This window comes from Camelus ferus, chromosome 1 (assembly GCF_009834535.1).
Source record: "Camelus ferus isolate YT-003-E chromosome 1, BCGSAC_Cfer_1.0, whole genome shotgun sequence".
NCBI classification, from domain to species: Eukaryota; Metazoa; Chordata; class Mammalia; order Artiodactyla; family Camelidae; genus Camelus; species Camelus ferus.
Genome location: NC_045696.1, coordinates 4,910,109 through 4,928,432, shown reverse-complemented (window position 1 = coordinate 4,928,432; position 18,324 = coordinate 4,910,109). Strand labels below are relative to the sequence as shown.

Sequence of the window (18,324 nt, the reverse complement as noted above, 5' to 3'; positions counted from 1 at the left end):
ATAACAAGGGCTCGTGAGGATGCGGAGAAGAAACTGGAACCTTCACACACTGCTGATGGGAATATAAAATGGTGCAGCCACTTTGGACAAGAATTTGGCAGTTTCTTAAAATGTTAAGCTTCAGTTTACCTTAAGGGCCCAAAGCTCCACTCGTAGGTACCTACCCTAGACCTAAATGAAAACCTATGTCCACTCAAAGACTTGTTCACAAATGTTCATAGTGGGATTATTCATAACAGCCAAAAAGTGGAAATAGTCCAAAAAGCCACTATTTAGTGAATGGATAAGCAAAATGTGAATACACACACATACTACTCAGCATGCAAAAGAGTGAACCACTGACACATAGTACAACATGGATGGACCTCAAAAGATGATGTTTGGAGAAAGAAGCTAGATGCAGAGCCCCGTATTGTAGGATTTGATTTATATGAAACATGAAGAAAATGCAAATCTATAGAGACAGATGGTAGGTTAATAGTTGCCTAGAGCTGGGATTGAACTGACTGTTGCGAATGGGCAGCAGCAATCTTTCTGGCTGATAAAAATGTTCTAAAATTGGATTACAGCGATAGTTGCAAACTCTATACATTTACTAAAATCATTGAATAGTTTGTGTAAAATGAGTGAAGTGTATGTTTGGTAAACTGCATCTCAATAAAACTATTTTACAAGAAAAGAATGGGGCATTTCTTTTACATTTTATTTATTTATTTATATAAGGATTTTTATTTTTTGTTGTTTAATTTGCTTTTATTTGATGATCACATTTATTGTACATTTTTATTTCTTGTTTATAATTGTCTCTTCATGCCAATAGCCTTTGGTTCTTTTTTTGTTTTCTGGTTTTTTTTATTGAATTATAGTCATTTTACAATGTTGTGTCAAATTCCAGTGTAGAGCACAATTTTTCAGTTATACATGAACATACATGTATTCATTGTCACATGTTTTTTCGCTGTGAGCTACCACAAGATCCTGCATCTATTTCCCTGTGCTATACAGTATAATCTTGTTTATTTTTTAAATAGACAATGTAAGCAATGCTTGAGACATGCTCTCATGGGGATATGTGGTCAGACATAGAATTAGTACAACCACATAACACTGGATTTAATTTCCATGTTTTGTCTTCAAACTTTTAATCTACACTTTTAAAAATTAGCTTTTATCATAAAAATTTGCAAACTCACACAGAAGTAGAGGAAATAATATAATGCATCCCATATATTTATCGGCCAGATGCAGCAGGAATCACAGCATGTTTAACTGTCGCCTGCGTCTCTGCAGTCTGTGCTTTTGGTGCTAACACGCTTGTCAAGTCATAGAATCTACGTTATTTTCTCATGAATCATTAGTATGTTTCTCTGATGGAAATTAGATTTGTCTTACATAACCACAATGTCAGTATCACACAAGAATAGTAATAACCTTTTGGTATCATCTATTATCTACTCCATACTCATTTTTTTCCTTATAAAAAGTCATATTTTTATTTTTACAACTCATCTAATTAAATCAGAATTGTTCTACAGTTAACATTTAGTTATGCCTCCTTTTTAAATGTTTTTCAGCTTTATTGAGGTATAACTGGCAAAAATTATATGCACTTAAGGTGTACAATGTGATGGCTTCATATAAATATAAATTTTGAAATGATCACCACAGTCAAGCTAATTAGCATCCACTATCTCACATAGTTACCTTTTTTTTTTTCTTTTCATCCCCTGACCTCCCTCCCCTCTGACAGCCACCCATTTATTTTCTGTACTGATGAATCTGGTTGTTTTGTTATTCACTTGTTTTAGATTTCACATATAAGTGAAATCATACAATATTTGTCTTTGTCTGACTTTTTCATTTAGCATAATGCCCTCTATGTCCATCCATGTTGTCACAAATGGCAAGATTTCACTTTTTATGGCTGAATAATATTTCATTGTATATTTATATCACATCTTCTTTATCCATTCATCTATTGATGGACACTTAGGTTGCTTTCATATCTTGGCTAGTGGAAATAATGTTGCAATGAATATAGGGGCGCATATATCTTTTCAAATTAATGTTTCTGTTTTCTTCTGATAAATACTCAGACATGGAGATGCTGGATCATATGGCAGTTCTATTTTAAATTCTTTGAAAAATCTCCATACTCTTTTCTACAGTGGCTGTTCAGTGCATGACAGTTCCTATTTTCCACATTCTTGCCAACATTTGTCTTTTTGATAATAGCCACTCTGACAGGTAGGTGTGTAGTGATATCTCTTTGTGGTTTTCATTTGCATTTTCCTGATGACGAGTGTGTTGAGCATCTTTTTATGTGCCTGTTGGCCATCTGTATTACCTTCTTTGGAAAACTGTCTATTCAGTTCCTCCACCCATTTTTAATTGAGTTGTTTTCTTGATGTTGAATTGTATTAGCTTTTGTATATTTTGGATATTAATCCCTTATCATGTAACTTCTTTTTCATTTCTGATTTTATTGATTTGGGCCCTCTCCCTTTTTTTTTTTTTTGATAAGTCTGGCAAAAGGTTTATCAGTTTTGCTTATATCCTCCCTTTCAGTCTGTGTGTGCCTGTAGGTCTGAAGTGAGTCTTGCAGGCAGCATATACCTGAGTCTTTTCTTATCCATTGGGCCACTCAATGTCTTTTGATTAGAGGTGGTCAATCTACATTTAAAGTAATTATTGATAGGTATATATTTATTGCCATTTCGTTCACTGTTTTCTGGTTGTTTTGTTCTTTTTTGTTCCTTTCTTCTTTTCATGCTTGCTTCCCTTGTGATTTGATGACTATCTTTAGTGTTATGTTTGGTTTGCTTTCTCTTTATCTGTTTACCTATTACAGATTTCAGTTTGTGGTTATCATGGTGTGTGTGTGTGTGTGTGTGTGTGTGTATGCATATGATTATTTTAAGTTGACGATCTCTTAAGTTGGAACACATTCTAACAACCTTGCAGTTTTACCTCCTCCTGTTTAATATATTTGACTTTATCTTTTACATCTTTCTGTTTTCTGTATCCCCAGCCACGTATTGTGGGTATAAGTGACCTTGTTGCTTTCATCTTTTAACCTGTTTACTGGCTTGATAAGTAGTTGATCTACTGCCTTTACCGTACGTTTGCCTTTACAAACGAGTTTTCTTCTTTCATAATTTTCATATTTGCAGGTGTGGTCTATTCTCTTTTGCTTAGAGAAATCCCTTTTTCATTCCTTGTAAAATATGTTTAGTGGTGCCTTAAATCTTTTAGCTTTTGCTTGTCTGTAAACCTCTCTATCTCACCTTCGTAGAGTATTCTTTGTTTCTTTCCTTTCATCACTTTAAATGTATCATTCCACTCCTTTCTGGCCTGCAAAGTTTCTGCTGTAAAGTCAGCTGACATTCTTATGGGAGTTTCTTTGTACTTAACTGTTCCCTTTCCCTAGCTATGTTGAAGATTCTTGCTTTATCTTTAATTTTTGCCCTTTTAATTGCAGTCTGTCTTGGTGTGGCTCTGTGATTCATCTTGTTTGGGACTCTCTGTGCTTCCTGGACCTGGATATGTGTTTACTTTCTCTAGATTGGGACGTTTTCAGCTATTATTCCTTCAAATAAATGGTCTTCCTCTTTCTCTCTTCTCCTGGAAGCCCTATCATGACAAAGTTAGTATGCTTGATGCTGTCCCAGAGGTCTCTTAAGCTCTCTTCATTTTTAAATTCTTTTTTCTTTTTTCAGCTTAGCTTGAGTGATTTCCACTGTCTCCCAGTTCGCTGATCTGTTCCCCTGTATCATCTAATCTACTGCTGATTCCTTCAGTGTGTTGTCATTTCGGGTGCTGTGTTCTTTAGCCCTGTTCGGCTCTTCTTCACATTTTCTAGCTCTTTGTTAGACTTCCCTAGGGGCTCATCCATTCTGCTCTTGAGTTTGCTGAGCATCTTTATGATCATTATCTTTAGCTCCTTATTAGTAGATTGTTACCCCCACTTCACTTAGTTCTTTTTCTGGGACTTTATCTTGTACTTTTGTTTGCAATATATTCATCAGGTGCTTCATTTTGCCTAATTCTCTGTTTCTGTTCCTATGTGTTAGGTAGGTCAGTTACATTTCCTGATCTTGGGAAAGTGGCCTTATGTAGGAGACGTCCTGTGGGTCCCAGCAGCATGCTCCTCTGGTCACCAGAGCTGTATACTCTAAGAGGCCTCCCCTGTGTGGGCTGCGTGGGCCCTCTGCTGTGCTGGGGCTGACTGCTGTGGGCGCACTGGGAGGCAGGGTCAGACCGCAACCTGGCTGGCTGGCAAGCCCTACCTCGTACAGAGCCTGCTGCCCCCCTGGTGGGTGGGTTTGGGTCTTCATGCAGCTGGCTGCTAGCCTTGGGGGCGGGGTAAGCTTCCAGCAGTAAGACGCAAAAGGGAGAACTCTAAAATGGCACTTGCCAGCACTAGTGTCCGTGTGGTAGAATGAGGTCTGCTGCCACCAGCATCTGTACCCCAGGGGGAGTCCCATGTGCCTGCTGCCTCTGCAGGAGGGTCTCCAAGATCAGCAAGTGGGTCTCATCCAGGTTCCTTTCAAATTACGGCCTCTCGCAGGTCTCAGTGGGTGAGCCCTGTAAGAGTCCTACTTAGCCCTCCAGCTCTACGGTCTCATTCCTCCAGCACGAACTATCTCCTCCCTCAATTACTTCATTAAGACTTCTGTGACAGAAGCCATCAGAGTTATGTGTCACATGCAATGGAATCTCTTTTGGAGCCTTTTGATTACGTGTGATTGACCGCTTCCTTCTCCTCGCAACTATCAAGTGCACCTTCAACCCCAGATGTTCGGTCTTACTCTGTCTCTCCTCTTCTGCTGTGTCTAAGTGTGTGATACTCCCTCATTAGGTTATGCTCTGATGCCCCTCACTTCTCCTCACAAATGCTCACGAGGCTATTGGACTCCCACCACTTCCATGGTGACCCAGTGGTCATGAGTCCTGCTGCCTGTGTTTTCTGAAACATCAGTGAGAACATCATTCTTAAAATTTTTTAAGTAAATAAATAAATAATAACCCTAGGTTTAAGAAAAGCAAATATTCCTTTCCAACTCTGAGAGTTAAATTTGAAAACCAGTACTAATTTAGAGTAGAGATACACAAGGTTATCTTTCTGGGTTTCTCACTTTTTTTTTTTAAAGGTTTTCTCTTTCTTTTCAGGTTTCTCTTTAGAGAAGGATGAGCTCCCGGATTATCATCACTTGGCTCACTTTTTTTTTGGGATGGAGAAATGATTATTTGCTTCTTTCGTGAAGTCCAAATTAATCTTATATCCAGCTCCATCACACCCCCTGAAGCCTTCTCCTTTCTTGTCTCAATATTGTCATGAAGCTCCCCTTCAAGGCAAGCAAGACCTCTCCTTGGCTATTCTGAACAAGTAGACCATTGTGCTGTCATTAAAGCTGCTGCAGAGTAGATGGCAGATGCCATCCACTTTCTAATTCATCTTCTCTACAGTTTTTTCTTAACTGAGCATATTTTCACTGCTGAGTACTCTTGCCCTTAACAGAGCCAACAAGACGTAACTGTAACACAAGGGATAAAGTAACACTTGACTTGAAAAAGAACAGGTAAAGAAAAAGCGCTTTCAGGCTCAGAGGGTAAATCACTTACTTCTGACTTACGTTGTGCCACACCTTAAAAGACAGGTGGGTGTTGCCTGTTTTAAAGACTTAAATAGGGAGGAGGAACCCAGGCAGAGCGCTATGAAGAGCAGTAAGTGGCTGTTCAGAGGGCAATGTTTTAACTGCCCCAACGTTTAACAACTTCCCATCACTTCTTCCTCACAAAACATCACTATAATTGAAATAGATATTCATCACATGGATCAATTTAGGGCAAAGGTCATATATTTTGCACTTGATTTCTAGTACTGAGATGGTCATGTCATGCTTTTCAACTGCTGCATGAAGTGCTAATGCATCACTGTATGAATGGATTGCTGATTTGTTCACAGATGGGCCAAAAGCAAGTAGACTGCAGAGACTGTGTGCAAGGTCAGTATTTTCTCAACGTCGAAGTCTCATTAACAAGGGCACAAAACTGATGTATTTATCAGAGTGGAATAAACTGCTCTGGGGTTTCCTTCACTTGAGAATAATCCTGTAAGGGGGTGAGAGGGTGTGAATATTCCCTTAACTTTAAATGTGGACAATCTCCCTGCTGCTGTTAGACACAGTATAGAAGAGCAGGTGGTGTGTTCTGTGTGCCTCCGTTCTGCCCCCTCAGAGCTGTGGGTGGTCTGAAGCATCGTGAAGCTGGCTGCTGTTGCCAGTGACAGAAGATACAAATTATAGGACAAGGAAGCATTGTCAATAAAATAGAAATCATATTGGGTCAAAGGAACTCAGAATTTTACAAAATGTAAAATTACTTCATTTGGAATATCTATTTTTGCATTGTATTATATTGTATTATATCAGTATTTATTGCTTTAACAAATCTCACATTGCTGAAATGTTTTGGGGAAAAAAAAGGCTTCATTTTAGTCATGAATTCTATAATTTTGATTACGTCCTCCCTGGGGAACTAACAAAGGAAAACAGAAATAGGAAGCACACTCTTGATGAGTTTTTACCTGATACAAAAAGTCTAGCGCTGTTACTCTGCCTCGTCTCCCCAGTGTATCTGTGCCGCGTGATACAGCGGTAGTTATACAATCCATCTTCATTCTGTACATCTTTAATATACAAGGCTCCCGTGGATGTGATGAGAAATCTAGATCCTGAAACAGAAGGAAATAGTTACCCAATTAAAATAGAACAAAAGCAACCCAGTGATATAAACAAAGTCACTGCAGAGTGTTTCTTTATGTGAAGGAAACTCGCGCTAAGGCAAATAATAGGTGTACGTGTTCAGTAAGGATTCAAGCTATATTAATTTTTCAACTATCCTAAATTAGGAGTTTTAGTAAGTGTGCTACACAATAAATCATATCCTTGTAAAACCCAATCTCATGAATTAATTTTTCAGGTCATGGATTTATTTAACACCAACAAAGCTGACGTATAATTGGTATGTAGCTGATTTAGCAGATTTTCTTTGATCATCGCTTTTCTCTTAGAATGTGACAAATTAAAGGAATATTAACTTCCAGTTGTAAGTTCCTACCTCAGGTAAGTATAAACTTTTGCCTCAATTTGAAGTATTTCAATAAAAACACAAAAATGTTAGATTATAAAGCAATAAAATACTCCACGAACTTCCAGGAAAGATGGTCTTATCTTCTCAGTAATAACCAACACCTACCTCCATATTCTAAGATAAAGATCAATTCCGCCTATATTCAATGTTTTAGAGAATCCTGATATTTCCTAATTACTACTCAATTAATGATGACAACATTTTCACCTTGGGGAGAAAAAGTCATACTCAGCCGTTTCTCCTTCATATCAGCGCAGGACACAATGTGCTCACTATGACCTGTGATTTTTGCCTGGACATCTCTAGTTGTACAGAAATGGCCAACATTAAGAGATCAAATACCAGTGTTACTTGAAGAAGAATAAAGAGGATTTTTCCTTTGAAAATGTAAATATCTAAAGGTAATTTTTCACTGTTCAATTATAATTTGATGATAAATCAAATAAAAGCAGCCCAGGTGAGTTGTAGCACCTACATCGTAGGTAACTCAAAATACTTTCTGCCACTGTTAGACTTTTCCTATTTCCTATGGAATTTCCTATGGAATATTCCTGCATCTGATGCAATTCTACTGGAAAGATAACGTGATTTTTGTCTCTTTGGGAAAAGACTAAATTGCCAAAAATTCACCTCCTTTTATTGTTTGTTTTCCTTAGGTTCATTTGAAACATTCTTTGGTTTATTTTCATCAGAATTTGCCAGGAGTCTTGACTTCATTAATTTTAGGTCTCAGATATTTATTTAGGTTGTGAACACAGTTCTTACAGCCCTGTTATTTCTTGTAAGAACTATATTCCATTTATAGATCAGATGCTCAGATAAGATAAAAATGGCTTATTATTCTTACATAATACAAAAACAATTCAATAGACATGAATAACTGAAAAATCATAAAACAAATACTGATCTAGCATAAGCTTTTCAAAAGAACACCAGTTAATTACTAAAGTATATAAAATATCTTTAAGTAATAAATTTACTTTTTAAATAATTATACTTAGTTACTTATTTTAAAATAGGCTACAAATATGCTAAATATTAGAATAGCTGCAAAAGTGAATGCTTTTTCTAGATATTTTTGCTTTATCCTTTCCTCCAAAAGAAACTAAAAATACCTTTACCACTTGTCATATGTCATCATATGCCAAGCATTTCTTACCAGTATATATTGTAATTGAAACAGTTTTCTCCTTTCATATATTTTGCATACTTACATAATGCTGTAATAGCCAGTTCCTTTAAAGTGCAGAGTGATAGACAGAAAAGAAGGACAGAAAACATACTGTATTAACACCTGTCACCTCTCTAACATGGAGCATCTTCATGAGAATTGGCAGGCCATCAGCAGTGGTGGAATGTGAGTGACAGCATCCGTGCCCCATTTTTCACAAGTGTCCAGAGACGCACAGCACAGGGTTGCAGCCGCCGCCTACACTCAGGACTGCTCATCCCTGCCAGGGCTCCAGTCTTGGGGCACATTTAATTTAATCACTCACTTTGCTCCTGTAATATCTGACTTCTTTTTACCCACTTAGCATGCTAAATAAGACTCTCTTAAGACCTGCTGTTTCAGGAGGAGAGGGTATATAGCTCAGTGGTAGAGCATGTGGTTAGAATGCATGGGGTCCTGGGTTCAATCCCTAGTACCTCCACGAAATAAATAAATAAATCTAATTACTCCAAAAAAAAAAAAAACCCTAAAATAAAATAAATCGATTAAGAAAGACGTTGTTTCAGAGAAACGTAAACCTTGTTTGTCTTAAACATCTTCTGAAATATTCACAGGAAGGCAGAAGGAGTTGACTGAATTTCTGTACTAATTTCAATGATCTCTGTCCAGCTCTTCATTTCTCCCTGAAACCCATCCTCAAACTGATCAGCATTTTAAAATCTAAAATAAGGACAAAGAATAGAAGCCTTTGATTAGGAGAGGACAACAAAGACCTAGGGTCTCTGGGTTCAGCCTGAACTCCCAAGATACGTGGAATTCTCAGGACAATGAGCACAGCAAAGCCAGGAGAACATCTTGACTCTGTGGTGACAGGGACCCTGGGAACTTGCCCCTGCACTCCCCAACTTGCCCCTGCACCCCTCTCCACGCCAGTGTCATGCAACAGAGAACTACCCGGTGTGGAAAGATGTAAACAAGGCCCCAAGAGTAGCTGCATACACCCCAGGGAGGGGCTGTGGGGGGAACAGGGTCATGTAGACAATGTCATCAGAAATCCCTTCTGCAGTAGAAAGAAGCTGGGTTGAAACTAGGTGGAGAGATAAAGCGTAGACAGACAGAGAGAGGGAGCAGATGAAGACTCAGGGACATCCTCCATCATCATCGTGAAGCTGTGTGAGTAAGAACATTCCTTGGCGTATTAGTCAACATCTGAACCCAAGACACATATTCTGAAGTTTTCCAAATGAGTCGTTCCTACCCTCATATGATGTCCCCAGAACATCCTTCAGTTCCTATCTCTACAATACAGCCTGAATGGTCCACTTCGGTCTTGGTGGCACCACCGAGGTCTGAGGATCCCCGCCTTCTAACAGTCTCCACTCCTGCTCCTTTTCAGCCCATTCTCCACTCAACATCCACGCAGACCCTTCAGTGTCTTGACGGAGTCCCGCTAGACCGAATTATTCATGGTGGACACGGTGGTTCAGGTTTGGCCATCTCTCTCTCTGAGAGTCCTTCATCTGCTCTCTCCCTCCGTCCTGCCCCGGCCACACTCTATTCTTTTAGTCGCTCTACCTGCAGGGCCCTGAACCCCAATATTTCCCTGGCTGGCACCATCCTTCTGACCTCAGTTCCTGAATCAATGTTCCAGCAATGTCAGCCCACACGAACCACATCATGGTCACTCATGCTCAGAGCACTTGATTTTATTACATCTGTGTGAAGTTACCCTGCATGCGTCTGAGATTGCTTTAACATTTCTCCCCTCCGACTAGAACAGCAGGAGCTTGATTTGTCATCTCTATGACACAGAGCAGTGCCTGGCTATGCTATTTGAAAATATTTGTTAAAGAGATGGGTGGATGAAACACTTTATCATGACTTGTACACAAAATGTCTCTTCTTAAGTCTGGGTAAAAAGAAAGCAAGCTAAAACTCTTCTTTTTAGATTTCAACATGAAATCTCCGTATGTATAACACATAAAGAGTCTCCCCCACCCAGGAATGGCTATAATGTATTCTTACATGAAAAACGAGCACGCTTAAGATTTTGATGTTAATTATGCTTTCATTATGCTCTCTGGCTTTTTCCCGCACAGCTGAGCTGTTAGATCTACAATAAGGACCACATTATTTTCAGGAAGATTTTAAAAGCATATCTGATTTTTCATTAGTCAGAAACATATCTTTGGGCTCTTTTTTTTGGCTATTGCAATCTCAACTGAGTTAATAATAATTAAAAGAACAGACGGTTCTTTTAATAAGATGCCAAATGGCAGCACAACACAGTGAGACTCCTATCAGCTGTGCCTGCCACCTCCAATCGACATCCGTGCTGTGTAACGAAACTGTGCTTTCTCCTAAGCAGTTTTCATAACAGTTTCTGAAAAATTAGAGGAACACAAGATTGAAATCTAAGCTCTAAGTATATGGCACTAGAAATGAGGTGAGCCTCTGAATGGATCTTATGTTTTTATTTTGAAAGTTAAATTAGCAGTAACTAAAATAGAAGTGGAACTAGAAAAAGATATATATGCATATAAAAGATAAGGATATGTACATATATATACACATAGATAATCCATGATAAAACTTTAAAGCCATCAGTTTCTCTTGATTTGGATGTAGACTGGAATTTAACTCATTTCAGTGGTTCTGAGCTGCGTCTATTCTGTGATGTGATGGGTGGGTGCCTATCCGTAATTAGATGTAGGCATGAAGGAGCCATGGATACTTCTTGAGCAATTCAGTGGCCTGATAAAAATTATGGTTTTAAAACATTATGTGGAGAGCCTCACATACGAGAGAGAAAGGAGTAGGCCCTCACAGTAAGATGTCTCACCAGTTGTTAACGGGTTGAACTGTGTTCCCTCCAAGAATCGTAAGTTGAGTTCTAAACCCCAGGACCTCAGAATGTGACCTTATTTGGAAACAGGGTCACTGCAGATGTCATTAGTTAAGATGCGGTCATCCCGGAGTAGAGTGCGCCCTAATCCAATGGCATGGTTGTCCTTATAAAACAAGAGGAGATGTAGACACAGAGACATCTGGCTATTAATCCTAATCCTAATCAGAGCCGATAGGTATTCTGTGCTTACTGTGAGCCACCACTGCTCTAAATGCCATACGTTTTGACCCATTTAGTTCTTAACAACAACCTACAGGCAGGAACTATTATTATTCCCATTTTTACAGACGAGAAAAGTGAGGAACAGAGGTTAAGCGACTGCGTATGTTCACACAAGTAGACGCATCCAGGCCAGGACGACATCCTGGTGTTTAAGCTGAGAGCTCAGGCCCTTATCCACTGTGCTCTCTGGCCCGGGCCACACCAGAGGGGAGACGGGAAGGCCTGGGCAGAGCAGAGGAACAACTGTAGGAACAAAAGTGACTTGCACAGAAACATATTTACACTGAAGGAGCAACAAAAACTGGCTGGGGAGAGAAGCGCTCCAAGTACTGAGTCTGAAGGGCCCCTGGGGTTAGGACAGCACTGACGGAGCAGAGAGCTTGGGCGAGGATGTCTCTGTTTTGGGGGAGACAGGAGTTCAGCCCTGAACATGCTGGGTCCTTAGGGTGGATGACAGAAGTGGAGCTGGAGACAGAACTTTGGGAATCAAGCTGTGATGTCGAGGAATCACTTATGGGAACCGATGCCCAGGAATCCCCTGGGGCGGGAGTAAGGGAAGAGGCCAGAGAAAGACAGCAAGAGAGCGGAGAGCAGAGGCCCAGGAGGCGTGGAGCTCTAAACCCGGTGTGCTGGGGGGGCGGGGGGAGGACTTCAGAAAAGGATAACGCAAACATCTCAGTTCCGTGTCTTCCTGTCAGTATAACCAAGAACACAAATAGAGCCTAACAGAGCCTCAGTTTCCTTATTGTACAATGGAGCAATAGTACCATCTTGGGAATATTGTGGGATTAAATAAGAATGTTCATGTAAGTTTCTGCTAGAGAAAGGCACACTAGAATAGCTGTAATCTGAAATAAAATATAATAGTAAAATATCCAACTTGCTAGGTCAATAAAAATATTAAATACCTAGGCATAAACAGCTAGTAATATAGAAAATGAATTTAAAGAAGACTACCAATCATTACCAAAGGGAATAATGGAAGTCCTGGATAAACAGCAAAGCAGATCAAATCCCAGGATTAGACAGCTTGAAATTGAAAAAAAAGTCAATTTTTCATAAATGAAATTATTTTTAATTGATTTATGATCAGAATTTATGTACAGTTTTACCAAATCAATGCAGATTAAAACAAAATGCTATTTTTCATACAGAAAATTAGAAAAAATTAAAATATTTGATAGTATGTAGTCTTGACTAGGGTGTGGGGAAGTGAATACCTACTGGTAAGTGTGTAAACTGGTGAAGCCTTTTGCTCTTTGGTGGGTAATCTATGAGCCTATTTTACATGTAAGAATTGCATACATTTTGATCTGGCCTGTCCCCTTCAAAGCCTATCCGATGGGGACATTCATACACGTGCACAGATCAATGTATGCACAAGTAGCCCACTGCAGCATTGTTTAAGAAATGAAAAACTGAAAACGAGTCCAATTGCCAATCAAGGGTGAACACATTAATAATTAGGGTGTATCCATATTATGTAGCCATTTAAAAGTAAGTTAAATCTAGGATACTCCATGGAAAGATCTCCAAGACATAACATACAGTAATTACAGAACATTATATAATGTCATACACAAAAGACAATGAATGTGTGCACACGTGTGTGTGTGTGGGGGGGATTTCCGTATATATGTGAACAGATATCCTGCCAAAATGTTAACTGTATTTGCTTCTAAAGCCATGAGTGGATTAGGAGAAGGGAAGGGGGAATTACATGTTCCATTTCATAGTCTCCTGTACTTGAATACCCTAAAAGTGCACTACTTGTGCAGATGAAATTTACTTTGAAGAAAGTGTCAGTATGTGGTGAGCGTATGGACCGGACGCAGCAGGTGTAGCCCAAACTCACATGAGCCGCATGGCAGAGGGGAAGGAGACAAGTCTCCAATAGTATTTATGTTGAGAGCAAATGTGTCAAAAGACAGACTTTCGTTTTGCTTGGTTTTCAACCCAATCACATATGTGCCTGCTCACAACCAGAAGGAGAGGCTTTCAATACTTACCCTGGTCTTTGTAATCCTTCCCCTCCAAGCACCTAACCCCAGTGCCTACGCCATCATCTAGAGGAGCTCCCGGTCTTCCTGAACTATGTTGTGACACACGACTTCACAGCTACCCGCTTTCGGTCTGCTCAGTTGTGTCAGTGTTAGCGCTGCCTTCCCCAGAGGACAGCAGCCTGTCCAAATACAAGGTGATCGCATGTTCGCCTTTCTTACCTGATGCTTCCCTGACCTGGTATGATGCTGAATGAAGTGCCTGATGATATACATTGAATTTTCCCCGAAAAAAAAAAAAATAGCCTCAGTACAACAAGGCATACTACCATTGGGGCCTGCCATATTTATGAAAATATCAAGATATCTAAGAGACAGAAAATTCCTGAAGCCCCAGCTTGGACTTTGAGCTGCTTGGAAGCCCACTTGGCCGGAAAGGGTGAGGTTACCTCTGCACATGGGGCAGGAGGTTGGACTTGATCTGCAGAGTGATTTGGCAGATAGATGTCTAAATTCTCCCAAAGCAATCTCACTCAGACATTTTCCTCATGTAAATAAAATTCTCTCAGTGGAATTCTCCTGCAGTTAAATTAGGGCTCAATTATACACTGCTAATTTAAGCCTCGGTGCTCCATTCCGACTGTATACCTAATTACCCCATTTAGGCTGTTAATGATCAGATCAGCTCTTGAGCAGATATTTGAGTCTGTCATTAATCTTTCCTCTAGTTAGATTTCTAGTTCTTTAAAAAACTAAATCCTTGGAAAGGACAGAATTTTGTTTTTAAAGATATTATTTCAAGGAATTTTTTTAAAGAGCCAAAGAAACTTATAAAACTTGAGTTGTATCTATTCATGTATATGATGAACAAAAAGAGTTTTGGCCCCTGACCTCTAGGAGCAAGTATTTTAGTTGGAGAGAGAGAAAAAATTAGAAAATAGACCAAAATTTTTTTTTTAATAAACTGTGAAAAAAATGTTAAAAAAATACACTGTGAAAAGTGCTTGTAAGAGGATTAAGCCAAGATGGTTGAATCCAGATGGAGAACTGCTGTGTAGACGTGGGTGTTGGGAGGCAGGGTTTCTGTGGAGGGCGCATTTCGGACGGAGCACAGTGGATGAGAAGAGCAGGGCTGCGAAACAAAAAGAGAGAAAATGTGCAGAAGTCCTGAGTGCAGCGGCCTGGATGCCAGGATGAGGCAAAGGGACGTGGTCAAAGGTAGCTCCCCCATTTTGGGGAGGTGCTGACTGGCTGGAGAAGGACGCCTTTGCTGGGAAAGAGACTTGGATGGGGTGTTGGTTGTCCGTGGGTGACATATTTTGAACTTCTGGGATCAAAAGTGGCCCCTTGTAGATTGTAGGAAACATAAGGAGAAGAACGTCGTGGAGTCTGCTTGCTGTGTCAGGTTAACTAATCCTTAGAAGAAGTGTATCAACACTATTTCCTGTCCCCCGAGATCTCTGATTTTGAGGCTGAAAGGGAATTCATATTTCATGCTGATCATGTGTCCCGGTTGAGGTAGGTGCTGATTAAAAGGCAACAAGTTCAAAAAGGAAAAGAAAGTGAAGAAAGAACAAAGCCCCACACTTGGATCCTCAATGATTGCGCTTTTCCTGTCTTTTATGTTATAGACCCACTTGGAATTGAAGACCCTGGGCTTACTGGTGAAACGCAGTGAAAATTAATCATAAGGAAAGTCTGTCTGATGCAGATGACAGATGGTTATGGGAGAGAACGTAGAAAAACAGGAACCATTAAGAATGAAATAGACACTACATTGTGGCCACTTAATATCATGGGGTAATGGTTTTTCACGTGGTAGGGAATGACCTATTAATGGGTTGTGAAATCAATTTCACGGACTGTAACTTTACTTTTAAAAAATAAAGTAGAGTAGATAGAACGAATCAGCGTGCCTCACAAACAGTCGGTTAAATACTCATGAAGGCTTTGTTTTAGTTCTAATGTGCCTGTGCAGGGTCGTGTGTGTCAGACAAAGAAAGGCAAATCACATATGACATCACTTATATGCAGACTATAAAAAAAAGATACAAATGAACTTTTTAAAAAGCAGAAACAGACTCCTAGACTTAGAAAACAAACTTATGGTTACCAAAGGGGAAAGGTTGAAGGAGGGATAAACTAGGAGTTGGGGATTAATAGATATACACTGTTATAAATAAAATAGATAAACAACAAGGACCTACTGTACAGCACAGGGAACTATATTCAATATGTCATAATAACCCAGAGTGGAAAAGAACCTGAAAAAAATATATGTATGCATATGTGTAACTGAATTACTTTGCTGTACACCTGAGACTAACACAACATTGTTAACCAATTATGTTTTAATTAAAAAAACTTACATAAATATCTTACCATTTACTATGGAAAAACTTGTTTTTTCCACCCAATGTTACGTGTTCTTAAGTTTTATCCATGTTGCTATAGAGAAATCTAGTCCATTCTTTTTAATAGAAATATAGTATCATTCTGTATAAACATAACTCACTCTAACAACTGCAACGGACCTTACTCGGCATATGAGTTTTTCCAGTTTTTTTCACTGCTGTAAATTTAGCATACAGAACAGTTCAGGGCACATACATACCAGTTATCTATCAAATGAACGAATGAATCCATTCATTCCACTACTGATGGACCTTAAGACTGATGTCAATAGTCCACTATTGCAACAACAAAAAAAGGTTCTTCAAACTTTGACACGATTTCCTCGGCCCAGATGAGAGAGTTTCACTAGCATGTCTACCTAGATCTGTAATCACTGGGTTGAGAGGTTTTGTGTTTTCCATTTTCCTGGGTCCTCTGCAACGCTATGCACCTCCCGACGGCCTGGTGTGACGCACTGTTGGTGTGGGTCCCTGCTCTGGCTGGGTGACCGATGCTCACGAGACCACTGAAGACAGGGTCAGGGCACTGGCTGCTGCTTTGCAATGCCTCTGCCTCTTCAACTGTAGCTTTGTCTTTTCTTCAAAAGCATTAGACACATTTAAAAAAATTGATGAATCTTCATCAGAAAGATGAAGTTGAGTTATTCCAAATAATGAAATAATTCTAAGTATAAAAAAGGGGTAAAATGATTCACAGCCAGTGACAGGGGCCTCTTTGGGCTGTCGGGGTACTGCCATCAATATTGTCTCAGAGCCCTAAAGCAGAGTCCCTTTCTGCCAAGAGTTGGCAGCAGTAACAATAAGCTCAAGGTGGCTCTAGCCTGGACCATCACACCCCGAGTGCCACAGGTAAACGTTAATGCACGTCGCTGTGTAAAAGCAATACCACGCTCCATTAATCACACCTGCTGCCGTGTAATAGCCTTGTAGATCTTACCACGGTGCTGCTTTTATTTCGTTTTGCCTCGGGCCACCTCCCAGGCAAATATAAAAGAAATAAGGCTTTTGAAAAGGAATAAACACTTGAATAAAACATACATACTTCTCATTGCAAAGCAACCCTTAATGGGTTTTGTAACCTCCTTAGGAAAATTAAAAGGACCCTAAGTCTTTTTGCAGATTTTCAGATTCTGAGACTTTGGTTAAAGGCAATTTTAAAGGCTGTTTCTGACACTTACTGTGAATATGAATGATTGTTATTCACTGCAGAAGGACTGGCGTGGTGCTGAGGACTCCGTGGTCAGGCATTTGAGGGGCTGCCCACACCGGGCCACTGTGGGGAGAGCGCTTGGCACCCTGCTGGTCTGTCTGAGGCCCAGAGGACACGGCTGAACACATGTGTGGTGTGGGTGATGCTCTCAGAAATTAAATAGTGAATTCCTGAGGATTTGCGCCACCTTAATACTTCCTCATTAATGACACATGATTCTTGCTTTGTTAACCTATAACCACTTCCTATGTTTACTCCTTCTGAGGCTCTGATAGAAACTGGTGATCAGCAAAATTCTATTTTCCCAGGTACCTTGTCAAATTACTTTTCAATTTAAAGGGTAAGCAATTATTCTTCTCAATTCCACCTACATTTCTTTTTCATTATTATTTTAATTGCAGTTTTATTATACAACCATCTAATGGATTTTCTTTTAGAATACTGAGAAAAAACTCCTCCTTGAATTGATTTTTGGGTATTTCTGTCATGAAAATGGTTTCTTATTTGGAATCTTATTTTCCTTTTTTCTCAAATAGTTTAATATGGTTAATAAGTCAAATGTGCACTGGAGAAGCTTTCATTTCTGACAATATAAAGGTTGATTATTATGAAATACTTCCTGGTATAAAAAGTTAAATTCTGGATAAGTATAATAAATACACATTTAAATAAATAGCAGAGTTCTCAAACGAGGAAAATCCTTGGGGTTCTATAATGAAGAGGGAATTGAACACTTAGAGCAAAAAGTGTGGCCACAGTTGCTATGGGACATTTTCTCTTCTAGGAAGAAATGAGGAAAGAAGAGAGAAGATTTTAGGCCTACACAAATTGAGGAAACCTCTACAGAAAACGGTAAACTCACTGAAGGGATAGACCAAAAAAAAAAAAATCTTAGCAAACACCCATGCCTGTTCCTGCCTAAGCTTTGGGTAAAAAATATGTCTAACCATAGTACTAGCCTTCTCAAGTTTGGTGTTTAGATTTACCCTCTGCCGGGTCTAAGAAACCTCATGCCAAGATATTAACATACAGTGACTCAGTTTCCAAGAGTGTCTTGCAGAAGCAAAGGCAAATTTTCCCTGGAGGACTGAGCCTCCAGGATGTCTACAGATAAAGCCCCAATCCTTCCTTCCAATCTGAGCTCCCAGTCCCAAACCACTGAACATATAGGGAACAGATTACCATAAAAGTCAGAAAAAACAAGAGAGACTTCAGATAATGAAACAACTGAATATAGATTATTC

At 39.5% G+C, this 18,324-nt stretch overlaps 1 protein-coding gene across 1 annotated transcript in view; it reads right to left on the bottom strand.

Moving 5' to 3' along the window:
- Positions 1-18,324, bottom strand: part of DSCAM (DS cell adhesion molecule) — a 664,279-nt gene that overhangs the window by 261,011 nt on the left and 384,944 nt on the right. The window contains exon 4 of the mRNA XM_032462442.1: positions 6,590-6,736. Coding sequence (XP_032318333.1) covers positions 6,590-6,736 — 147 coding nt within the window. The remainder of the gene's footprint in view (positions 1-6,589; positions 6,737-18,324) is intronic.